The sequence below is a fragment of the Hypomesus transpacificus genome, chromosome 14, assembly GCF_021917145.1.
Source record: "Hypomesus transpacificus isolate Combined female chromosome 14, fHypTra1, whole genome shotgun sequence".
NCBI classification, from domain to species: Eukaryota; Metazoa; Chordata; class Actinopteri; order Osmeriformes; family Osmeridae; genus Hypomesus; species Hypomesus transpacificus.
The window spans coordinates 17,246,041-17,272,759 of NC_061073.1; the positions used below are offsets into that span (position 1 = coordinate 17,246,041).

Consider the following 26,719-nt stretch of genomic DNA (forward strand, 5'->3'; position numbering starts at 1 on the left):
ATATAAAATACCACTGAAATCCAAATTCAACATGGCGTTCCAGTGGGTTTTACATAGCTAAAACGAGTCTTATCACTGGTAATTTCAAGTAACCTTAAATGGAATTTTGCTACAAGATACTACAAAATGAAACCCTGATTTCCTGTTCTAAAGCTGTCAGTCCATACTGTAAGCCTGGTCTCAGTCTAAATATATTACTGCTTGGGAAGACCTCTTGAGTCATTGTTTGACTTAGAAGGTAGCCAGTGTCTGGACCATAACCCTAACCCTATGGCAACAGTTCTTAACACATAAGGGTGCTCTAAGCCTAACTGTATCCTGAACTCTAATTATAACCTAAACTCTAACCCCTTGCAACAATATAGTACGCAAAAGGCTGCAGTCGTTATTTTTAAGTGTTACTGAATGTGTTTTGATTTAATCAACATGGGACTATCAGGTGTTTAAAAAACTCCATAGATTGTTTAATACAACATACCACATGTTCAACAATATAACATCAATAAAATGTTAATTAAAAAAAAATCTGCATATTACTTTTATTGCACAGAACAATTTGAATGTAGTTTTTAAATATATTTTGTAACTTTTTTTTTATAAAAGTTGGCTTGGACTACATGTACAACATAGTCCTGGGTCAAAATAAAAAAGAAACGACATATCCCCATTAATTGACAGGACCAGAAAAGAAGGCTAAGTACAGTAGCCACAATGAACACAGAGAGCATTCAGTCACAGAGAACCATGAGCCCCAGCAAACGGCTTTTCTATAAAACGGATTACGTCAAACCTGCTTCAGATGGCTCCATGGGTGAAACCATCTGCGTCCCTGCATTTCCATCCATACATCCAACCCATTACCGTTTTGGTCGTCCATCATAATGTTATCCTTGCACACACCCGCAAAGCCCATCTGTACACAGACTTGCAAAGGTGTACAGTACTGTTCTCTTCTTCCAGAAGCTGAATGAACATTTTGTATCTTTTATGCTCAAACTCTTCACATAATGTTTGGAAACATAACCACAAAATAATCCTTCTCTGGAACATTTTTGCATGGTTTGCAAGGGAAGAGAAAAATAATATTTGCAGTTGCAATAAAAGATCAAATCTCACTAATGTTAGATTAAAAATAAACATTTTACAGGTTGTTGAGCACATTATCCAAACAAAGTACAGCTACTTCCATCTTCCATAATCATGTTACCCACAAACATAAAACCCCTATATAAGACCATTTGGTATGCAGTGTAAAAGGTGTAAGGTAAACAGATACTTAGTATACATGCACATTCATGGGATGAGGAGCACAGTATGGTTGCACTCTCAGTCGTTCTCATGTGCAGAATAGAACCCATGTGTTACCTTAAAATGTCTTATGACTCATCCTCTGAAGAGAAGGAGGAATAAGTGTAATGTACTACATTGGTTTACTGAACTATGGAAGATAGTCCTCACAAAGCTCTTCCCGCCATCAATGACTTATTTATAGACGGACAAGTACTTGGATGTAAACATTTTAAAACACTCTTTCATCCCCACTCATTTTAAACTAAATCTTGATCAAGTGACAAAATAATGGTTTACTGTCCAATTTGTTTCTATCTGTTGATGCTTTTACAGTTATGTTGTTGAGATCATGAAAAAGCAGGAATGCATGTTACAAAATTCATACTTGAATGACACAATGTACAGTACAGTTAAAATTATGGTGTTTTGACCAGAAAATACAACAGCTATTACAGAACCAAAAGCTTTGGTAGAGCAGGTTAATGTCAGGATACTCTTACGTACACACTATGAAACTATGTTACTGATATGGCATTTTATCAACACCCACTGTCATGAATGCACTTCATCATGTTCTTAGAAGTACATCGTTATTTAAATGTGCTCATCAACCCATACAAATCTACTTTTTACTCTTTGATAAAACCACAATTCCATTATCCTTGATAGCAAGAAATAAACAAAAAATGACAAGCAAAAAGATTTCAAAAACCAAAAACATGGTCTGCCTTTTGCATTCTGCCTTTAGTTACGAACATACAAGTGTTTCTCATTGTTTTTTTTTTCACAATTTTTTTCCCAATATAAATCCACAGGAATATGAACCGTTTACAACAAAATTTGCTGAAGTCCTCAGAGAATATGCCAATGATCTGGAGCATCTGCAGAGCTCTCATTGTTCTCATGGGCGCATCACAAAAGCAAAGGACCATCCCTCTCAAGTGCTTCAGTCCAGAAAAAAATTACTCTATGATTTCCAGGTTCCACAGGTTTGTAAGGGATAAGTAGACATATTTGCCTTTTTTTTTTTTGTCCCAACATCACAATCGTCCACCACATAGCCCCCTCTAAATCATCTTCATATTGAACTTGCGGGGAGCATCTGCTCCATTGCTGCTCATGCCAGCATCTGACTTGCGTGGAACGTACTCGATCTCTATGTTGTGCTTGGTGTTCCCCTTCCCCCGGCTCCACAGGAACAGCAGCACCAGACAGAACAAGACCACACCCAAGAAAGATATGAATCCCATGGTTGTGGCAATGATTAAGGTCTTAATGTCAAAGGGGAAAGGGGCATTGGCTCGTGTCCCATTGACACCGTTTTCATTGGGCTGGTTGGAGATGAAGGCGAATGTTTTGTTGGGCTGGTGTGGCCAGTCAGGTGAGTAGCTGTGAACGTGGAGGTGAGCCAGGGATGTATCATTGCCGCCTGCGTTGCTTGCTATACACACGTATGTACCATTGTCCTGGATTTGGGCGTAACGCACCTCAAGGTTACCGTCAGAAAACACTGTGAGCCTTCCGATTGTTTTGGTTGTGATTACCTGCTTCTGCGGGGAAAGCCACATGATCACTGGAGCAGGATCTCCATCTGCCTGGCAGCCAAACTGAACGGTGGTTCCCTCATCAACAAATTTCTGTTGAGCTTTGCGATCCCTAATCCTGGACTTGCGACATGTGAAGTAGTTGGGCTGCAGAACATCTGGAAAGTCCTTGAACTCTTTCCCCTGGACAAACTCAGGGGAGGAACAGGTGGGTTGCTGACGGTTAAAGTTGAGTCTCCAGCGTCTGCGGAACACCCAGAGCAGGCGGCAGTCACAGGCCAGGGGGTTGTCATACAGTGCCAGGGTCTCCAGGTTGCCGACCGAATGAAACGCAGACTCTTCCAACGTGCTCAGAGTGTTTCCCGACACATTTAGGATCTTCAGGTAGTTAAGGCCCCGGAAGGAGTAGGGCTCAATCATTGCCAGCCTGCCTCCAACCAGATGAAACTCCTGGAGCCTCAGAAGGTCGTGGAGCTTATTCCCCTCAATTGTGTGGATAGGGTTATAGGACAGATTGAGAAAGCGCAAGTAGACCAAGTGCCGCAGAGCCACATAAGGAATCGAGGTCAAGTTGCCACTGGCAATGGTCAGGGAGGTCAGGTTCAATCCATTGAGGCAATTGGAAGTCATGGTATCCAGGTAGGGCCAATTGACTATCTCCAATACTTTGAGCCGGTAGAGCCTTTTGAAGGAGTAATCCCTGATGACGTTAATGTTGAGGTGGCGGAGCCTCAGGTTGATCAAGCTGTGGAGATGGGTGAAGGCCTCTGTGGGCACGGATGTCAGATTACACTTCTCCAGCGTCAGGTTCTCCAGGCCACTGAGGCCATGAAAGGCCCTATGGGAGATGAACACCAAGTCGTTATCACCCACTTCCAGGGATTGGAGGTTGTACAGGTCTTGGAACATGTAATCCAGCAGGATGACGATCTTGTTCTCGCTGATGTCCAGCTGGGTGAGGTTGCTAAGGCCCGTGAACACACCCAGCTGGATGAGCTTGAGCTTGTTACTGCGCAGCCCCAATGTTCGCAGGCCGTACAGGTTATTGAAGGCTCCAGGCTCAATGGCCGAAATGGTGTTCTCATTGAGCTCCAACTCTTCCAGGTTTGGGTAATTGGTAAACTCATCTGGGCCGATGGTCTTGATGCGGTTCTTGCTAAGGTCCAGCAGCCTTGTTTCTATGGGTATCCCTTCAGGGACAGTCATGAGTTTCCTACGGTGGCACATGACAGAGCGCTCCTGGGCATTGCACTCGCAGCGAGAGGGGCAGCCTGTGGTGGATCCAGACAGTACCGTGCCTAGCATGAGAATCAATATGGGCTGCCAGCACGCCACCAAGTAGCTGTGCCCACTCACTTCCCCGACCACCATCCTATCGGTTACCTGGGGAAAACAGAAAAGAAGGATAAGTGTCATTGAAAGACAGGAGACATTGATGGTCTGTGAACATACTACAGCCACAATCCAAGAACAACACACTCCAAGGGATGCTAGTCCATGTTGATTTCACAGAGAACACAAAATTGCTACAATCGACGATCTTGTAAATGGTACCAACTGTGCATTTCCTACACAATTATCATACACAATGATATAAGGTGTAGGATATCCATTTACCAGAGGACCATGATACTATTCTCCATGGTGCTGACTATTGTCAAATAGAAACATCTCAGTAATTGCAAGTAATCTTGTGTAACATGAGAGGTAACCTTCATGTGACACAATTTAAATAGAATCAGAAGTATTAGATCTGCTATTACTGCCACAAAGGACTGTGGAATGTTTTTTTTACATTTTTTTATAAGGCCAGCATAATAGACACCTGACACATCTGAATGCTACTCTGTTCAGTCATCTGTGTGAGCTGCTTCAGAGATATTTCAAAGGAAAGAGGCTTTGTGAACAGATGGCTGGGGAGGGATGCATGGATCCATTACAAGGTTACAGCAGCACTTTATTACACATATATATAATTTAGGGAAATGCTGGGCTTGGACAGAGCTTAAAGTGTAGAATATGAATCCTGTTCACTAACATGTCTGTTCCTTAAAGCCTGTGAGTCTAGTGTGTGTGTGTGTGTGTGGTGTGTGTGTGTGGCTCACACTTCCAATTCGATCCTAGAGGATATGCCCAGACACGTGCACAGGATCAATCAGGTGATGTCAGATGACTAATACTAAATTATGGCACCTATAAAATGGGACCAGGTGCTGGAGGAATTAACCACATTTTCCAAAGGGTAATCAAATTCATACTGAGCTCATCTGTGGTGTGTAGAGTTTACATAAAATCATTTCCCTACTTTCCTCCCTTCTTCCCCTACATTAGAGTTAAGAGGGAGGTTGGGGGTAATTGGCACAATCAGAGATGGATGATGGCAAATGTGATGAATGTGCCATGTCTAATATTTAGCTTTTCCCCCATTATAGCCCATCCAGCAGGTTGGGTAGCAAGTGCTGGTGGTAACAAGAAAGCTACGTACTGGTCTTAAACGTACAAAAAAAAACTGTAAATTAATTTTCCTTCCTAGAAGACTTAGCCCCCAGCTTCCCTCCGTTTAAAATGAAATTAGGAATCGATTTTAACATTATACCATTTTAACGTTGTATGCTGCAAAATGCAGGGGTAGAGTGATTCCTGCTTTATTGAAAACCCAGCACATCGGTTTGTGCAAAATGAATGCCTCGATTTTTGAACAGCTATTCATCTAACTTACGTTGTCTCTACCTTAAAGAAAATGTAGAACATTAAACTTCTACATAAATGTGGTATGTATGATAATGATAATAAATATAAATGCAATCAACAATGAGGTGGCCAATCAGTCAAATGACCCAGAAAATGTTTTAGACATCCTCAGAACAGGGTTCCGAGTGCACGCAGCAAGTTTGGTGTGAATCCATCAAAGATTTGCTGAGATAGGACCCAACTTCCTGTTTGCTGGCTTAATGGCACATTTTGATTGGCTGTACCGGGCAAACGGTTTCGAAAATCAAAAAACTATGTGATAGCTTTAGCGAGGCTTGGTCTGAAGATAATCTCTGCCAAATTTGGTGAAGACTGGGCAACATTTGTAGGAGGAGTAGAGAGTTTTTTTTTCAGTAATTCAAAATGGCAGCCACATCAATTCGGCTGTTATCACAAGTTGTCATGTGTCACACAAGGGATGTCCCAAGATATCATGAGACAAAAGGAATCACTTAATAAAGGCAAACAAATCAACAGTTATTGGCCAAAACACATTTCTGCTTTCGGCGGCCACACCTAGTGATCACATGACACCAAATTGTTTGGACATCCTCAGAAGAAGGTTCCAAGTCAACATACCAAGTTTGGTGTTGATTTCTCAAAGAGTTGCTGAGATATGACCCAACTTCCTGTTTGGTTGCCAATTTTGATTGGTTGTACCGGACAAACGGTTTTGAAAATCTGAAATCTTTGGATAATCTCAGTAAGGGTTGCTCTGGCGATGATGTGTGACAAATCTGGGGAAGATTGGACAAAGAATGAAGGAGGAGTAGCGAAAAAAACGGAAAATCTAGGTAGAAACACTTAAGTGGCTCCGCAGCTAAGCTGCTTGGCCACCAATAATCTATCTATTCTTAATATGTAACATTAGCCAAGTCATCTTTCACACACTGTACTGTTCTTAAGATGCGTTTGGTTAAGCTTGCCTAAAGCATCACTTGAAAAAATTGCCAATATTTGACCCTGGTCTGACAATGATAGCCATTAGTCCTATAAATTAACCCACACATTGATTGTCACACATCAAACTTTCATGAACATCCAAGACCTTGGAACTTAAGATACATTATTAAATGTGTATGAGACCTGTCATAGGCTACCTACTGCACATGAAGTCCAGTTGGGGAATCCCTGTAACCTCTCGGGAAACCCTGTCAAATAGTGACTGCGGTTGTCAACTTATAGAGTTCCCTCAGTGCTAAGCAGTTTAACCTCCCCCCATTAATCTGTCTCTCAAGTTAACGTACTACCCAGACCTTCAACACTGCTTGATGGAATATTTGTGAAGCTGGATATTGTCCACGTTTGAGCTTCAGCAGTTTTAATGGTCAAATTACATGTGACATAATGTGACTGGAACAAGTAACAACATTTATATTGTTGTGGTAGACAGTTAATTTTATTAGAACGCATAACTACAGATGTAGCTATCGCTAATAACTTGCGGATTGTTTCTCTTTCCATAGAGACACAGGCAGATGTCCCCAAGGTCAAATATCACCATCAAATCAATGAGGAGCATCAGGGTGACAAGGTAACACAAAACAAAATACGCTGAGTTGAAAAAACAGCTATTGAATCCAACAATCACATTGTCGTGTTCATGTGGCTTAAGTTTGATCAAAAGATAGGTTGACCTCACCTGAAAATGCACACAATTAGACCTATGGACAGGTGCCTTTGCTGTTGGATAGGGCTAAAGTTGACTGTGTTAATACACAGTACGTATAATAGATTCACTAATACCTACATTGCTCAACCTGCCTCTCAGCTGGTGAAGCCTTCTAGGGAGTGCTCATCCTGGAGCCTTTAACAGCAGCTGGTGCAACACACGACCAGAGCCGGGTGGAGCTGCCAGACAGTGTCCTCACTCTCACCATCTCTCTACCACTACAGCATGTCTGTAAGAGTGGCTATGTCCAACTGCATTATCACTGATACCAAACCCTAATCAAGGGAGCACATCACAACCTAAGCCCTTGATGGTAAAGCTCCCAGTACAGTTTTTGTAGCACAGTATTAGCATGATAATGAGTACTGGCAGTCCTTCACTTCGCTACTGGGGTCAAAATAAGCCTTTTGACATAATACCCTGGATGATTATTTAATCGTGCATGGGACACATCTAATTATTAGCCATGGGTCATTTGAAATAGACAACACCAGTTAGTTAAAATGATTATAGGTCGCCATCTTCTCATATAGGTACAGAAACAGGCTGTGCTTAGGGGTGTTTTCAACAACAGATAAGCAGTCATATGAGACATGCATATCACATCAACTGCTGCACATCTTCAATGGTATATTTGTCCTCTTGTAGGCAGACAACATGAATGCAGTATTTCACTCCAGTCAGCTGGCTTGTGGGTTCCCAGCAAGCAGCAGAAGTGAAGAATTTTCTCAAAGAAAATGAATGTGGCAGGAAAAAAAGCAAGCACTCATTAGGTGAGGAGCCCTTGGACCAGCACCAATAATAATCAGACCAATGGCTGCATGTAGAAATCAATGACAGCCAACTGTGAAGCAGATTGGATCATGGGAAGAAGACCAGTTGCAAAGGGTGTGCAAATTGTGCTAGACTTACTCCACTGATGAACTGGGCTGAATTGTCAGGAACAATTATACAGGAGCACAACAAGAACATTTCTGAGACCACATGGGGAGGAGGGTGGAGTGGCAGGTGCTTGTCTTATAGCAAGTACAGCGATAGCTAGTCCTTTGTACCTGTCACAATATATCACAGCCAATCCTAGCTGAATACTCAGGTTAAATACCGGTAAGCTCCAGGAAAATCCATCTGTAGTAGCTGATGGATCTATCCTGCAAAGTGTTAAAGTGCTCTAAGCCAACGCCTGGGCAGCCTGCTTACTCAGCTCCCCAGCTTAATCCTGAGGAGGTGCACCACTATGTTGATTAGCACTTCATTTGCATGACTTTGATAGCATATCCCATAACCATTTGCATTATGTACATACTGTTTGTACTAAGTAGGAATAACAAATTCATTTTTGGAAAATACAGAGAAATGAATTTTCCTAGCAATGGTTTAGCCAGGCCTAAAAATATATTACTAACTATAGTTTATAGAAATTTGTGCAAAGAAATTACCATTCCAAAAATAATGACAAACATTTTACTGACCAGGTTTTAGATTTGTACTGATGTTCCATCTCAGTGGTATTGTACCAAATTCGGACCAAAACTAAAGCTGGAATGAAATACATACAGTATAGAATATCCACAAGTTCATTTATAGAGAACGCTAAAATAAAATGGAAAGCTGTTACTGTTTTACATATCCTCCAGTAAGTCTTTGATTTCCCTCAAATGTTAGACATGTGAATGGCTAAAGGAAGGTGACCTGCTTGTCATTAGTGAGTAAATCACGTGGGGGGGGGGGAGGGGGGGCTCACTGAGGCTAGCTCATGATATGGCGTAGCTTAAACGTGAGTTGACGCCGCAGAGGGCAAGCTGAAGCCATAATCCAGAGAACGATGCTGGTTTATGATACAAGGTGTTGGATTCCAGATGTTATTTGATTAAACTAGTGTTGAGGGTTGTCTACAACTCCTTCCTGATCTTCACTTCACTGAGTCCAGTCTGCACTGATGCAGCCTAGATCTTCATCTCACAGCTGGCTGCACAGTCTCAACAAGCACTTACTGTGTATTAATACTCGTGAGCATATGGCTTGGGTCTCAATACAGTGTGATAAAAGCTTTTTCTGAGCGGAATGAAACTGCTTAGTGAGAGTAATGCTGAACACACTATCACACTGCAGTTTAGTCCAGATGTGCACTTGTGTAAGCACTCAGAGTAGATATGAACCTAAAATGGTACATGATGTTACACTGAGTCATGTGATTGTGGGACTGGAAAGGATGGTGACGCACAAACAGAATGCTAGTCTTATGTAACAGTGGCTTCAAATTCTTATCCAAAGTTTATAAGTTTTATCATGAGGTACACATTAATTTAAATGTTTTAGTACAGTAAAAGGAGTGAAGGAACAGTCTGTCCAGACGCACCTGAAGTATCCATGTCTCCACTACCAGGCGCATTAATACTACAACACTATGAAAACACGACAGTAATACCACAGTGAAAATACAGTGCAAAAATAACATTGCTTAAGTATGTCTCAACAATAACCTCTCAATTACAGTAGCTGATTAATGCAAGGCGAACAATTGTTTTCAAAGTCAGCTACAAATAATATTACAGAATAATACTGTCAGAGTTACTGTTGTAAACCTGTTGGCAAGGAAGTAGACAAAATGGGTGCTCAGTGCTATCTGTGTGAGGAGTCATGCTAAATCTCTCTGAACCACAGAGTGAAAATATTCTTTTCAGGTGGTCCCAACCTAGGGTCCAAGCCAAATAGCCCTCATGTCCACTCTTAAATGCAGTGATGTCCCTGCTCTCCCAAACCGTAGGAGAGTAACAATACGCCTATAAAGGATGATCAAATGCGTACCCTAATGATGCTGCTTGTGAAGACAGTGCAGTCAGTCATATTCCATTGGCCTCGTGCCCTCAGGCTGTAAGTAGGGCAGCACGTTACTCCGTTAGCACGGCTGGATTTGTTTGAGGAGGCTTTGTGCTTCTCTCATTAGATCTGATGAGCTTATTACCCTCTCGCTCAAACTCTCTGGACTTAAAATGAATTAGACGGTGCTGCCTCCTTTTCAAAGACAGAAAAATGTGAGTTAAAAGAGTTCATCTCCCCCTGAAAGAGAGACTCTTTTGTTATCGGTCCACAGAGCTTTAAATAAACTAGTCACTAAAACGAAAATTGAGGATTCAATTGCACATCACCAATGACGTTTCTTAAAACACTAGTGACCAAAGTTCATAATCATTCAAATAAAGTATATCTTTTGATATTGCAAAAAAAATTATCAATTAAAATATCAACAGACCCTAATAACAATCAAAGACACATGGTGTGTGGCCTCTGATGAATTTGCAACAAGGGGCGGATGACCAGAACAACTTAATTATGGAAAAATCCTGCTGAGCTTTGGAGCAGCAGTCATTTTCAAGTTTATTTTAGTGGAGAAGCATAATGATGGCATGGCTGGAGGTCTAGCTTTCACACAGATAAACACAAAGCAGCTTTATCCCATTCCGCTCAGCGTTTGTGGGATGAGGTCATCTCTCCTCCACGGAGGATCACATTTGTTTTGTTTGGGCATGCATCTGGAGGCGGCTAAACTTGAAACAAAACTGTGTAATAGTCACACAAACACACTTACAAACACACAGTCAGAAAGATCCAGAAAGAACACTTTTCCAGGCTCCCCAGGAGCTAGTGACCTTCAGAGCTCCTTAGTGCCACTTGCTACTAAACTGGCGAAAATAAAAACTGCACAGCCATGGCAGAAGAAAAAAAAGAATAATTGATTCAAAAGGTCACCTTTCCTCATATTTCACACGGACGGTGACCTTGTCAGAGAGTTTGATCCTTTAGGCAGGGCCGAGGCAGCACATACAGCCTGCTCCCACTACGTATTTAGAAGGCAGGATCCAGTGGAAGATAACAAGGCCCTGAGGTGCTCACTGGAGTTCCATTTCAAAGCTAAGGGGGCCAGGAAAGAGGCTTGGGTGTGTGATTAGTCATTCACTTCACGCTGGCAGTAAGCAGGCATATCATGACCTTTGTCTCAGTGGCTACTCTCAAAACAAAGTCTTGGCACAGTAAGAGCTCCTTATAAAATCACCCAAGCGAACGCAAACTAGTTATGACAACTACACTAAAGGGGATCTTGTCTTGGTCACACTTGAGTTGGTTAATTATCCAAGAACTAATATGGGCACAGTTGAGGTTGGCATTCACTACACAATGATAATCACTTACCACATTATACAGAAATACAAGCTATTGTCATTTTGCCACCACAGTCAAAAGAAACTCTTCACTCAAGCAACCTCCTTTCTTCATTGAACAAGCATTTTCCTACTGTTGCCGCTTTATATACAATTTTCCTTGGCAGGAGAGAAGGAAATATAATTTAGATTAGGAAGAAGATACCACAGCTCTAAAATACATACTTGAAATATTATTCTCATGCAATATACATGAAATGCTCCACTGTTGGACTTTGAATAGGAATTTGGAATATGATTACATTGATAGAATAAAAATGTTATAGTGATGACCTTATTGCCTTGCTGGAGAAGTTAATATGGCACACACACACACACAAAATGCTACTGCGGCTGCATGTAAGAGCATGTCTGGTTCTAACCTGAGACTGGTCATTTCTCATATTACCAGCCCCTCCTTAAAATCCATTGGTTAAATCTACAGTATTTGAGCAAAATATATTTCATCAACATAATGTTATCCAGTTTAAGTATTACAGAATTCCACTTGCACATTTACCATACAAAAAACATTATGTACATAAACAAAGCATTTAATTATGAATATGTAAGCTTTTGTTGAATTGTGAGGAAAACTTTTTTTGAAGTGAAATTCACCACAAAGGTGGACTTGGAACCAATAAAACATAATTAATTAACAAAGTAAAATTGTCAGTCGAAAATTCATGTTGGAGGGTTGTATTGTGGGTACATTGCTGTTTTCACAAAATTTGCATGTGCATAAAAAAATCTTTGTTGGAAGCAGGCAGTTGTCTGGAGTGCCTATAAGTCACACGCTTGCCTACAGGGCCCCACTGCATCTCATCTGCTTTTTATGCCACTATGTAAGATAGGGACTTTGATACTGCAGAATCACAGAACACACACACACACCACCACCCAACCCCCCCAACATGAGAAAACAAGAAAACATCCCTTCATCTTACAATGAATAATTAAGCAGCTTATCGTCTGCACAAGTGCAAGAAGTCCATAGCATGGTGCAGCAGGGCGATATTAACTTTAATCACGACTGGCATTTCAAGTCTTCTTCCCACTGAACTGAGAAACGTCCCACTCTCTTAGCTGGCCTGCAGATCGTGGAGAGGCATTTAACGGTAAAATGAGCAGTAATTAGTTGAGAAAGAGGTGACCCCCGGTGCAGAAAATACCACAACGTCCCCCGGCCACTAATGCTGTTGGAGGGTTGGTGCAGCACCAACGGAGAAGCAGGAGAATGACAGTCGTGCCTCCATCTTAGTGGCATTCCATAGGAAGGGGATTCTGTGCCATTGTCCAATAATAAGTTGTCTTTTGAAACAAGCCTTCAATCAACCCTAAATATCTCACAGCTACATTATCACTGAACATGTCAAATGACAGGAAATGCAAAGGCAAAAGAGAAAGACTGCTCGTACAGTCTCTGAAAAATAACCCAATTTCCATGAAAACTTGTTGTCGAGGACGGATGTTTGTGAAGTGAACCTCACTGTGCTAGATGCTGTGGGAAACTAAATCACGTTTTCCAGAGGCTTCCAAACTACTATGGTCACCTTCAAGAAGTTGACAAACATTGAAAGGTTCAAGATGCAATTTCATTCCAGCACAATCCATGAATAAAAAACAAACATCCTCTGACATTCTCCCCAAACAGTTCTTGATTTATAGTACTTTGAATGTGCAGACTCTTGAATGTTATATAAAACCGCTGAAGCAAAGACACTATTTACCCATTTAGAATTTATCTCCTCCAATGCGGAGGGTTGAAAAAACAATTTCTTATAAGTGCTTCATAAAAAATGTGTGTGTTGCAAGAAGTGTACGTGAGCTAACGCATGCTGTGAGGCACATTCCTTCTTGAGTTGTATCAAAACTGTGCCGCTCTCCCAAGAACGGGAGCGACGAGCCAAGTCGAAGAGCTCCATGAAGCTCCTGCACAATTAGTGGTGGGGTTACGCTGCACAATAACCAGGACTCCATATTTTCCCTCCGTTTAAACAGCCTGGTATGCTAGGTGTTATTTTAATTGCTCTCAATCCTTGCCTTTTGCCTGTTGACTTAGACTGTTGTAATTTAACCAGAGTTGACTCAGGACAACAAGCTGTTTGAAATTCACACTGTGCTGCCTGAGGCATAGCCCAACCAGTGAGTCAGTGTCCACTCTGCAACCAGAATGAATCACCTGATTATGTATGCTAGCAAAACACGAAGCCTGTGGAGGCATGTGGAACTAATTGTAAATGAATTGTGCAAAAGATTCAGTCTAGCAAGCTATAGATTTAAATACATTTATATGGGTTAAAACCAGGCCAGGATCACAGTTGATGACAATATTAATATCAGTGGATAGAAGAAGAAAAAAGAGAGGAAAAGATCGTTTTGGGGAGTAAAAAAAGGGGGACTATTGAGTAGATCACTGACCCAGTCACAGATATACATTAACTGAAAGTAAGCAAGCTGAGGTCTGGAATTGTTGGCATATACAGTTGTTTGCAGGCCAAACTTAACCTAGTAGCTAAGGTCACAAGTTCCCAGCTTGATACAGAACCAATTAATACAAATCATAATTTTATTATTCTGGTAACTGACAACTGGAAGCAGTCTTGACTTCAGGAACACTAATGTAATTGATCCAAACACAATCCAATTCAATCTTTCATATTGTTTCATATTCATATTTCATATTGGATAAAAGCGTCTGCTAAATGAATAAATGTAAATGTATTGTAATGCCACTGGCTCTGTAGATTAAGTTGCAGACCCATACCTTTGTTTCTAAAACTACTGCTTAAAAATGTAAAAATGTTTAGTTTGTATACTTCGATATACAGTATAACAGCTAGTTATTATATCTCTAGTTAATAGATCTATATCTATTTTTCCAGACAATGATATCAAATACACAGTACAGTATCAATGATACACAAATACCCTTTGAGATGTTTATGTACATTTTCACATCTAGGTAGGCCATGTAGAAAACTGACTCAATTACTTTACTGATATGAATTGAGAAAGAAAGACTCCAAGCCAAATGAAAACAAAGGCTACAAGGGACGGGGGTTAGACCAGGGTAGCAGGGTTAGATCAGGATAGCAGGGTTAGGCCAGGATAGCAGGGTTAAACCAGGATAGCAGGGTTAGAGCAGGATAGCAGGGTTAGACCAGAGTAGCAGGGTTAGACCAGAGGATCAGGGTTAGACCAGGATAGCAGGGTTAGACCAGAGGATCAGGGTTAGAGCAGGATAGCAGGGTTAGACCAGAGTAGCAGGGTTAGAGCAGGATAGCAGGGTTAGACCAGAGGATCAGGGTTAGACCAGGGTAGCAGGGTTAGACCAGAGTGACTTTCACAAAGTATCTGCTGTGCCAGGGTAAAGAAACAACAGTCCACTCTTGACTACAGACAATAAAGATGAGGCCTCTCAAGCTATCATCCAGCTCCAATTATATGTAAGAAGCTTACAGGGAGGAAACTGACCTTTATATATAATCAAAGATTATAGGAAAGAAAACAACAACAGTCTTTTTAAGTGATTGAATGACAGAAGCTCACGGGAATTACCAGTAATTAGAAGCAAGATTACATTTCTAAGCTGTCCTGACATCCTTGAGTCCACTGCAATTTGCTGCCTTTGTGAGTTCAGGGGTCATACAGATGGTGAATGACATCCATATCTTACTATTATTTATTAATAATGGATGGTCTTAGGGAGGCCGAATCTCCACTTTGACCGAGGAATATCCATTTCACAGATTTGAAGCACATGTGAATCAATGACAAGGTGACCTCATGTGGCAATACAACATGGCTTTGCTTTTGATACTGCAAATCCCTTGCCACCACACGTGTGAGATAAGGAAAATCCTGATGTGAGGTAACCTTGCATCCCAAACAGCATAGTCTATGCATAACAGGACAAATATGACCCTCACAAAAACCTTCTCATTTCAGACAAATCAGAAATGCCAAAATGTGTGCATGTGTGCCCTTTATTGTGGAGGGAATTAATTAAATCTCAAACACTTGATATCAAAACAAATCGAAACATCCATCTGCTGTATGTGCCACTCAAGCATGAATTAATGACTCTCGCCTTTGTTTCTTTGGAAAAATGTGTCTTCTCCCTAGACTGTCTGTCATGAACCTAAGCACCCCTTCATAGTCAGATGTGTTTTGACACACACTTGGGGATGAAAGGGCTTGTCTCCTATCCAACCCAACACCAATTATATAGAATACTTCATCTTTATCTGCAGGACCAGAGGCACATACACCTGGACTGAGACCCATGCCTCCTACTGTGACTGTGAACTACTGCACAAGGCATCTTGAGGGATTTCCAGCAACAAATTAGAGCAAATATGACCATTTGGTAACATGTTTTGAGGCAGAAGTGAACGACCAGTTCTATCTTGGCTATAAAGCAGAAGGTTATTTGAAAAGGTATGTCCCTCAGGGGCATGTCCAGAGGTGCCTAAGGTCTGGGACCTGAATCTATTCTTCCCTAACCGGAAGCTCAAAGGAAGGTGAATGGCAGGGCGACAACCTATTTCCCTTATCATCTCTTTGCTCCTTATTAACAACGTGGCAGGCGACGGAGCCTTGAAATGCTAAATAGACGAATTATTTATTTGACATTTGCATATCTCGTAAAGGCTCAGGCTGGGGGAAATTGTATTAGGGGAGAAGATTAATTCCAAGGCTTCTTTTTAGGGCATAACACCGGCTTCACCAAATTTACAGAGCCCATTACTTGTCATCTTAAGTAAAAATGTAATGCATAAAGAGAGTCGTCGGCACACCAGAGGAAAAGTCATTTCATCACCTGATATCCACTCATAAAGTCTTGCTGAAGTTATTTCACTTCTACACTTCCAAGAATGTTTGATTGGACCCACCTGCCTGGTAATGAGACAACGAGGTTAAAGTAGGAGACCCCTGTTCACACATCCGTCCCCCCAAACCCACCCACCAAGAGTCCCTCAGGTGCCCGACTACTTTGCACTTCTGTGGCCGGGTGTCAGTCTTTAGAGTCTTACAAGGTCAAAAGCCATTTTATTTTCTCGCCCTTGATCCCCCCCCCCAGCCGCCCCCTTTACTCTTTCATCAATTGCACCACGGCACCCCTCTCCCGTTAAGACTATCCCTCGCTCATCCCAGTAGAATTACACAATGTGACTGCAGGCAGCTGAGACACACCTACATTGCCAGACCCTGCAGTTCAATCACAATGACGCATCCATATCCTCCGACCAGCTCTAACACATGATTTAGCTTCACCAGGACTTGTGCAATGCATTACTAAGTCGTGCACGGTATGCTAGACGCTTATCTGTAAGCATGTGCTGCTTTTACATGTGCATAGTTTTACAAACAAAAACTGGTAATATGGCTCAACTTACAGGAATAAGACAGTAATTTGACATGTGCAAGTATATGCGGATAAAATAAGAGTTTAAATTCAAGGGAAATCGTAAAATGTCGACATCGTTAATCACACCTTTAGAAATATTTAGAGCTTACAGTATCAGACGTGATACTTCAAAGCATTATGTAAAATGTTTAATTGAAACATACTTGGGTCCTACTCATTGCATAACATCCACACTGCAGTAACCACGGGCACTCAAATGGGCGTAGCTGTAAGTGATTACATTTGTCTCTATGCTACAATAGTCTTGCTGTTCCACAGTAGAATTCTGTTATCCTAGTCCTAGAGGGCAATATAAATCCAGGCATTGGACCATTTCATGACAGTCAACTTTCAAACCATGATGTTTTAAAGAAATCATACTGTCATACCCTGAAAATGACAAAGATATCCCTTTGCCCTTGCCAATTTTCGTTTGAGCCCTGAACTGATTGAGTCCAAGTGAATATGGCATGTGCTGTTGGGTCTTTATGATTCTTAACTGCCCCTTTCACTGGACAGTAACATTTGGACATCTCTATTCGATGATGCATTGGTGAGTTTCAGAAAGACAGTATTACAATTCTTTAGACTGGGCTGATTCTTAATTTGTATCTGACATCTTCTCATGGGTACATCCTGTACAATGCTCTCTGACTGATAGATAAGCCAACATCTCGTTTCCTTGCAGCACTTTTCTTTATCACAAAGTTTTGAAGCTCTTAGCTTCCACTCCATCCCTGTTAAACACCTTTTGTTTCAGCTGCTGTTTGGACAAAATGGAAGAAAGCAAGCCTTTCCTATGAAGTACAATGTAGACATGACCGCACGCTTTGGCAAGCTCCCTTTTTCACAGCCTTGTCCATAAAAGACTTACAGCACAAATCGGCCGTCAGGGTATTTAAATTCAGGGCTTTTAGAGCGCTAAAAGCCAGATATTCTTTTGTTCCAGAGAAAAAGGCCACATTGTAGCAAAACCACCAATGTATGGTGCTCGGTCTGTTGACTGGCGGATTAAAAGCGACTGCATTGATTCACTGAATTGGAGGATACAATAAGCTTGAAACACATTAAAATATTATAATTATCAAAGAGGACTGTAATTCATGCATCAGGGAGGAAGCCATTTTTTAGGCTGTGGTAACACTTGTTTCTAATGAATTATAATAGGATTATTAGACTGAGGTGATGCTTCTTTGTCCAAAGCAACTAAACCCAGGGTCTTCCAGGGTGGACGCATGCTGCTAATGTGTCTTCTGAGAGTGTCTCATTTTATCCACTAAATTCCAAAAGGACTGTCGTTTTTACATGGACTATTCTACAGTCAGTTTGGAGTTCAATACACCAAAATGGTAAATAAACAAAGACTTGTTTCAAACTGAGTGTCTCAGATGAGAGGGGCAGGACAGGGTTAAGAGAACAGGCTGCCTCTCATGTTTCTCGACAGTTGGAGGGGTCAACATAACAGAGGCAGGTGAGTGTGGAGAGCACATACTTAAATACTGGACCAATTTTCTATCTAAACACATTATTTTCCCAGCATTCATGTATTGGAGCTGGGTCACATTTCTCTTATCTCCTTATAGAACTACAGTATACCTCTCTCACACATTTACACACACACATACACACACACACATGCACAATGGTTTGGCCAATGGTAGCTGCCTAATTCTTCCATAATTTAGAAATGCAATGAGATATAGCTTTACACGCAGGTTGATTACACTACATACATAGCAGTACTGTATGTAGTAAGTACTACATACATAGTACAGTGTTACATATTCTAGGGATATGTAATTCTTATTAGAATATATGGGGTTGATAATATAGACTTTGCATTTCTGGGTCCCCCATTTGGTTGTGGATGAGTATCTACTTTAAGTCTTTGAAACATTTTAATTATTGATTGTCTTTAATCATGTACTGTGGGCATTTATCAATATAGTCTACAGATAAATTTAAGAAATTCAATCAGACAACCCCCTTTGTCACGTTCTGCTTAACTCAACAACTTGTAGACAGGCAGGCTTACGAGCAGGAAACCCCATCCAGACCCACACTGAGACTGTGAACCCCCCCCCCCCCCCCCCCCCCACCAAATTACATTTTCAGCCTGCCTCCTTGGGTTAGTGGCATGCATGTCAATCACTGCCCCTTGTCAATGATGGGTGTTGCGGTTTAATTCCACCAGGAATCACCGTCACCAGCAGAAGCATTGATTGGCCTCCATGTGCTGAATACCTTCAGGTCTGAATACCTTCAGGTCTGAATACCTTCTGGTCTGAATACCTTCAGGTCTGAATACCTTCAGGTCTGAATACCTTCAGGTCTGAATACCTTCAGGTCTGAATACCTTCAGGTCTGAATACCTTCAGGTCTGAATACCTTCAGGTCTGAATACCTTCAGGTCTGAATACCTTCTGGTCTGAATACCTTCTGGTCTGAATACCTTCAGGTCTGAATACCTTCTGGTCTGAATACCTTCAGGTCTGAATACCTTCTGGTCTGAATACCTTCTGGTCTGAATACCTTCTGGTCTGAATACCTTCTGGTCTGAATACCTCCATGTGCTGAATACCTTCAGGTCTGAATACCTTCAGGTCTGAATACCTTCAGGTCTGAATACCTTCTGGTCTGAATACCTTCTGGTCTGAATACCTTCTGGTCTGAATACCTCCATGTGCTGAATACCTTCAGGTCTGAATACCTTCTGGTCTGAGTACCTTCAGGTCTGAATACCTCCATGTGCTGAATACCGTCAGGTCTGAATACCTTCAGGTCTGAATACCTCCATGTGCTGAATACCTTCAGGTCTGAATACCTCCATGTGCTGAATACCTTCAGGTCTGAATACCTTCAGGTCTGAATACCTTCTGGTCTGAATACCTTCTGGTCTGAATACCTTCAGGTCTGAATACCTTCAGGTCTGAATACCTCCAGGTCTGAATACCTTCTGGTCTGAGTACCTTCAGGTCTGAATACCTCCATGTGCTGAATACCTTCAGGTCTGAATACCTTCAGGTCTGAATACCTCCATGTGCTGAATACCTTCAGGTCTGAATACCTCCATGTGCTGAATACCTTCAGGTCTGAATACCTTCAGGTCTGAATACCTTCAGGTCTGAATACCTTCAGGTCTGAATACCTTCTGTTCTGAATACCTTCAGGTCTGAATACCTTCAGGTCTGAATACCTTCTGGTCTGAATACCTTCAGGTCTGAATACCTTCTGGTCTGAATACCTCCATGTGCTGAATACCTTCAGGTCTGAATACCTTCAGGTCTGAATACCTTCAGGTCTGAATACCTTCTGGTCTGAATACCTTCAGGTCTGAATACCTTCAGGTCTGAATACCTTCAGGTCTGAATACCTTCTGGTCTGAATACCTTCTGGTCTGAATACCTTCTGGTCTGAATACCTCCATGTGCTGAATACCTTCAGGTCTGAATACCTTCAGGTCTGAATACCTTCTGGTCTGAATACCTTCTGGTCTGAATACCTTCTGGTCTGAATACCTCCATGTGCTGAATACCTTCAGGTCTGAATACCTTCTGGTCTGAATACCTTCAGGTCTGAATACCTCCATGTGCTGAATACCTTCAGGTCTGAATACCTTCAGGTCTGAATACCTCCATGTGCTGAATACCTTCAGGTCTGAATACCTCCATGTGCTGAATACCTTCAGGTCTGAATACCTTCAGGTCTGAATACCTTCTGGTCTGAATACCTTCTGGTCTGAATACCTTCAGGTCTGAATACCTTCAGGTCTGAATACCTTCTGGTCTGAATACCTCCAGGTCTGAATACCTTCTGGTCTGAATACCTCCATGTGCTGAATACCTTCAGGTCTGAATACCTTCAGGTCTGAATACCTTCAGGTCTGAATACCTCCAGGTCTGAATACCTTCTGGTCTGAATACCTCCATGTGCTGAATACCTTCAGGTCTGAATACCTTCTGGTCTGAATACCTTCAGGTCTGAATACCTCCATGTGCTGAATACCTTCAGGTCTGAATACCTCCAGGTCTGAATACCTTCAGGTCTGAATACCTTCAGGTCTGAATACCTTCTGGTCTGAATACCTTCAGGTCTGAATACCTTCTGGTCTGAATGAATACCTTCTGGTCTGAATACCTTCTGGTCTGAATACCTCCATGTGCTGAATACCTTCAGGTCTGAATACCTTCAGGTCTGAATACCTTCAGGTCTGAATACCTCCATGTGCTGAATACCTTCAGGTCTGAATACCTTCAGGTCTGAATACCTCCAGGTCTGAATACCTTCTGGTCTGAATACCTCCATGTGCTGAATACCTTCAGGTCTGAATACCTTCTGGTCTGAATACCTTCAGGTCTGAATACCTCCATGTGCTGAATACCTTCAGGTCTGAATACCTTCTGGTCTGAATACCTTCTGGTCTGAATACCTTCTGGTCTGAATACCTCCATGTGCTGAATACCTTCAGGTCTGAATACCTTCTGGTCTGAATACCTTCAGGTCTGAATACCTCCATGTGCTGAATACCTTCAGGTCTGAATACCTTCAGGTCTGAATACCTTCAGGTCTGAATACCTTCTGGTCTGAATACCTTCAGGTCTGAATACCTTCAGGTCTGAATACCTTCTGGTCTGAATACCTTCAGGTCTGAATACCTCCAGGTCTGAATACCTTCAGGTCTGAATACCTTCAGGTCTGAATACCTTCAGGTCTGAATACCTTCAGGTCTGAATACCTCCATGTGCTGAATACCTCCAGGTCTGAATACCTTCAGGTCTGAATACCTTCAGGTCTGAATACCTTCAGGTCTGAATACCTTCTGGTCTGAATACCTTCAGGTCTGAATACCTTCAGGTCTGAATACCTTCTGGTCTGAATACCTTCTGGTCTGAATACCTTCAGGTCTGTATACCTTCAGGTCTGAATACCTTCTGGTCTGAATACCTTCTGGTCTGAATACCTCCAGGTCTGAATACCTTCAGGTCTGAATACCTTCAGGTCTGAATACCTTCAGGTCTGAATACCTTCTGGTCTGAATACCTTCAGGTCTGAATACCTTCAGGTCTGAATACCTTCTGGTCTGAATACCTTCAGGTCTGAATACCTTCAGGTCTCCAAGGGTTAGGGGATGGAGGGGTCTATGGAGAGGCCTTAGTAATCAGAGTCACACCTCCACCACCCTCTGGGTGTACCCTCTGGACAATGTCATTGTCTATCATCAACTTTTCTTTGTTACTTGTTCCCCAACAGCAACATCCATAGGGTATCAAGTACCAAATGCTAGGGTGTTTTTCTAGACAGATACGGATGTGTGAAAGTTAACACCAACACCATGTTTGACATGGATTTTGACTCCTTTTCTTGGAAGTACAAAGGCCAAAAGACAACATATGCTGGCCTGTATGTCAAGCAATTTAGTCAAATTGACCAGACCAAATATGTCTCAATGCTCTATGTAGTAACAGTGGGTGTAGGGGGGGGGGACTTATAAAGTGGTCTTCATGCTTTTATCCAAATGGTTTAAAAATAAAAATATTAAAGAAAACTGCTTCTGAAATGAACCCTGTTGAAAGCTAAGATTAGCAAGCATTTCTATCTAGTGGCTATTGCCATTTCCTTAGGCTTCTGAATATGTAACAGTACAGCCTCTCTGAAATGTGCATTTGAACTTGTTTTCTCCAAGGACATTCCTGAACAATTCAACATGGGATCTGAATGGGCTTGTGCTATCTTGCCTCAGCCATCCGTTATATCGTCATCAAATGATGTCCCATGTAGACACATTACAATGCACTGACATGGTTAAACATTGTAGAGGACCAGGTCAGTGGACCATTCCAATTAGTGTCAAAAGATGTCACAGGTCTTTTTAGTTTGATAGCGCACACAATAGGTAGAGCTGCACTGAAGATGACATTCAAATGTATCCGCACCATTTCTAAATTTGGCCGAACAAACTTGGATATTATCATGTTTGATTTTCCCTTCAAATTAGTTAAATTGTATATGTTCTATACTGTAAGGCTGAGAGTGATGGGGAATTTTATGTTTGTAGGATCTACTGTACTGTACAAATCCTGTAATTCAAAAGGTCCACTTTGTTAATGCCACATGATACAGAACTGTAACATCATCAGACTTGATTAACTGGACTGTACCATAGACAGGTTAGACTGTAGACAGGTTGGGCTGTACCATAGACAGGTTGGGCTGTACCATAGACAGGTTGGACTGTACCATAAACAGGTTGGACTGTACCATAGACAGGTTGGGCTGTACTAAAGACAGGTTGGACTGTACCATAGACAGGTTGGGCTGTACTAAAGACAGGTTGGGCTGCACCATAGACAGGTTGGGCTGTACCATAGACAGGTTATCAATGACAAAGCCAATGGTGAGAAGTATGAGCTATTCAACACTTCCATATATCTGATGGAGTGTTTCATTTGAAGCTTCGTGACCAAGCTGTTCTGTATGTCAATACAACTATAACTGCTTTGTTTCCAGAGACACACACTGTAACAAGCACACTGTAACCTTCTAAAAGCAGAAAAGCACAGGCACAATGAGATATAGCTTTAACAGTGTTACCACGAAATAACACAAATCTTAGAACAACATATACCATTGTTTCGTTATGCCCAGTGAGTTCTAGATGTATGTCAGTGAATTATATATATTACATTTCTTGTGTAGGGGAATAATAAATTTCAGTTTTAACCCTGAGAGAAGGAGGAATAACAACTTTTCCCAGGGTAAGGTGTTTAAAGACAGAACCCTGGACATCAAGCTGGCTGGGGGAGAATTTCACAGCAGGCAGGAAATCTAACTCTGCTGGAACTCACCAGCAAGATAAAAGAAAAAAAATCTTAAGCATGTCCCTTCACCTTGTCCAACAGCCATTGAAGAAAAGCATTATAATCTGTTGGAGGCTGCCCTACAAGTTTATGATGAGGTTTAAAAGAGAGAAGCTTTGAAGAACAGACAGACAGATCCCCCAGCCTGCGTCAGAGCTGAAGGCTCCACAGCCAGGCCAGGCATGCTGCTCAAGTCACAACATTAAAGCAGTATTTGGTGAACTGGTTAAGTAAACAATATAATTGCGCTCCCCTATGTGATCCGTACTGTTGTGCTACGTCATGGTGGCTTTAGAGAGTGCTGGCTGCGCATGAGGGAGCTCATAAACACCTTGTCTACACAGAAGGTGTCAGCTTTACACCCGGGGTGAGCGTCTCCAGGAGACATGACAACACGTGTGAACAAGTCACAGGCCAATATTAGACATCACTTACTAGCGCTATTGGTCCTTCAGTGTGGTCAGGTTGGTTGTATTGCGTGTCTCTCAGTTACTCAACAATCAACGTAGTCATGTGCTTACAGATCCAACTGGTGGCACAGATCCCTAGAACAGTTTAAGTTAAGTCTAGAATTTATCATCTGAGTTGATCATGGAATGGTCTCTAGACATATCTATGTCTGGGTTAAAATAATCCAGTATAATCTTCATGCTTTGGTTTCATTGGCGTACATAATGATCAAGCATACAATGTGTGGTAGGGTTAAAGTCACAAACAAGTTAAAGTTAAGTTGTTTTCTTTCAAATTTGAGGGCTGTCTTTGTCTATGACAGTAGACATGACTAAGGAAAAGCATACTATTGGAGAGTGTATGGATGTTTCCAAGCACCCCACTACAATGCAGTACATGTACTTACAGATTGTCAACAGGGGGATTATTGTAGGTGGGGCCGGTGGGGATTGTGCTGTCCAGTGTTCAGCAGGGCAGAGAGGTGACGGCTAAAGCCACGCCAAGGTCACAGGCACCTCATGGGTTTAATGACGGCAGGGTGAGTGGGTAACACTTAGCCGTCTATCAGCTGTTACAAGCCAACAGCCATCATTGATTTACTATCCAGACAGTCTAAGAAAAAAACCTACAGCTAGCACACTAAGACGAGCAAACAATTATTATAATAAAACAATAGGTTTCATCCTACCGGAGGAACCCTAATTATTTTTGTTTTTTAAAATATATATAAAAGGGAACAAGTTGCACAATGCGCCACACCCTTTCAGATATTGAGTTTCAGATTTGAGAATTCTATCATGCTCCCACTTGATAGGGAGGTGCCGCTATCAGACCAGCCATCTGAAACTGCCCCCCCCCTGTTTTCCTGTTTCCTCAGTCCCTTGTGTCCAGTTGTTCTGAACCCCAGCAGTTCCTGCCCCTCTGAAGGACAGAGCATCACACAGCCTTATGACCCCACAGCTGGCTGAGTTTACACTCCAACTAGAGATCAAAACATCCAATAAAGAAACATACAAAAACAAGAAATTAAAATACTGTATCTCATACAATATGTATGAAAAGAGTATGACATTGATAAGAAAACTTAGTATAAACAGACACACATTTTATGTAAATATATATAAAATGCTTCTATATATTGCTTGAGAGAGAGAGAGAGAGAGAGAGAGAGAGAGAGAGAGAGAGAGAGAGAGAGAGAGAGAAAGAAAGGGAGACAGAGAGAGGGAGAGAGAGACAGAGATAGACACGACAGGGAATCAAGGGATGGGAACTACAGTGAAACAGTGGGTGTTCAAGTTATTAAGGCCAGACAAACTAAAATTAAACATCTTAGTGTATCACACTACATGGCAAATGTATACAGCTCCATATCCTTATGTTTCACAATATCAATCAAATATAATTTAAGGTTTAGCTCTGGATTTGATTTGGAAGTGTGACTGGGCTGCTTTCCATGTATTTACCACAGGTACAAACATATTTGATAAAATACTATATACTGTATATGCGCATAAACATACAAAGAGAAATAGAGAGACACGGAGAGAGAGAGAGAGAGAGAGAGAGAGAGAGAGAGAGAGAGAGAGAGAGAGAGAGAGAGAGAGAGAGAGAGAGAAGGAGGGAGGGAAAGCGAGATCGGACCCTATACTGTTGGAAAGGTGGAAATATCTGAAATATTACATTTTTGATTCTGATGGGTTATGTTGGTTTGATAAGCCCACCCACATTAGGACACTGTAATACAATACTCATCGATCGGTATATACCTGAAGAGGACGTGCCTACTCTTTATACTGTAAATGCATCCTGGTGCCTTTGCCGTCTGTTCCAATACCGTTCACGCACATCCCCAAAAATGCGGTAGGATAATATGTTGAAACTCTGCTTATGGTTCACAACACGGTAGACATATCACATGTTGCTAAAACATAACATTGCAATGCCAACTAGTATTCATACACTAAAGCATTTTAAAGCGGCTATCTCTATAGTTGAAAACCTCAATCCCGTCTTAAACTGCCGCGCTCCGTGTCCAAACCTTAACTAGCACCAAAATGAACCAGCCGATTTCTAAGTTTCCTTTAAAGAACTGACCATATCAATGCCACTGCAACACCAACCGCAAGCAAGCCTCAGGGCATATTTCTACCGACTCACCTGCTACTGTTACTGCTTCCAAACATCCTTTCGCATATCTCCCAATGGCAACTCCTAGCACTGAAGAATCAAATTGAGACCCACTACCTCAAGTCCATTGATTTGAAAGCCACGTTCAAAACAGATACGTGTCTTGCAGATTCCAATAGTGTAAATGAATGAATAAAAAGTGATAGTCCGATAGAATTGGTCAGTTTTCAATGTCGACTGATGTGCCGGTTCTTCTACGCCCAGCTTCCCCTCAGTAAGAAGCGTCCAATGCGCCTTTGTGTCGTCAGATAAATAGGAAAAGCAAGGTTGCGATAGTGGAAAACAACTCCCACGCATTTGTTCCAAAGCACACCGTTCCCTTTCCCAGTAGCTGTCTGCAGCAGGCTTACACGATGATC

General features: G+C 41.7%; 1 protein-coding gene across 1 annotated transcript; it reads right to left on the reverse strand.

The window, feature by feature from the left end:
- Nucleotides 1–463: 463 nt before the first annotated feature.
- lingo1a (leucine rich repeat and Ig domain containing 1a) lies at nt 464–26,719 on the reverse strand. The gene is made up of 2 exons (XM_047033162.1): nt 26,331–26,719; nt 464–4,217 (listed from the first exon to the last, which is right to left on the reverse strand). Exon 2 carries the CDS (start codon nt 4,203–4,205, stop codon nt 2,358–2,360), a length of 1,848 nt encoding a protein of 615 aa, XP_046889118.1. The 5' UTR covers nt 4,206–4,217; nt 26,331–26,719; the 3' UTR covers nt 464–2,357.

Bases quoted from the DNA above. Each gene is read 5' to 3' on its own strand.
- lingo1a (XM_047033162.1), bottom strand. From the start codon at position 4,205: ATGGTGGTCGGGGAAGTGAGTGGGCACAGCTACTTGGTGGCGTGCTGG.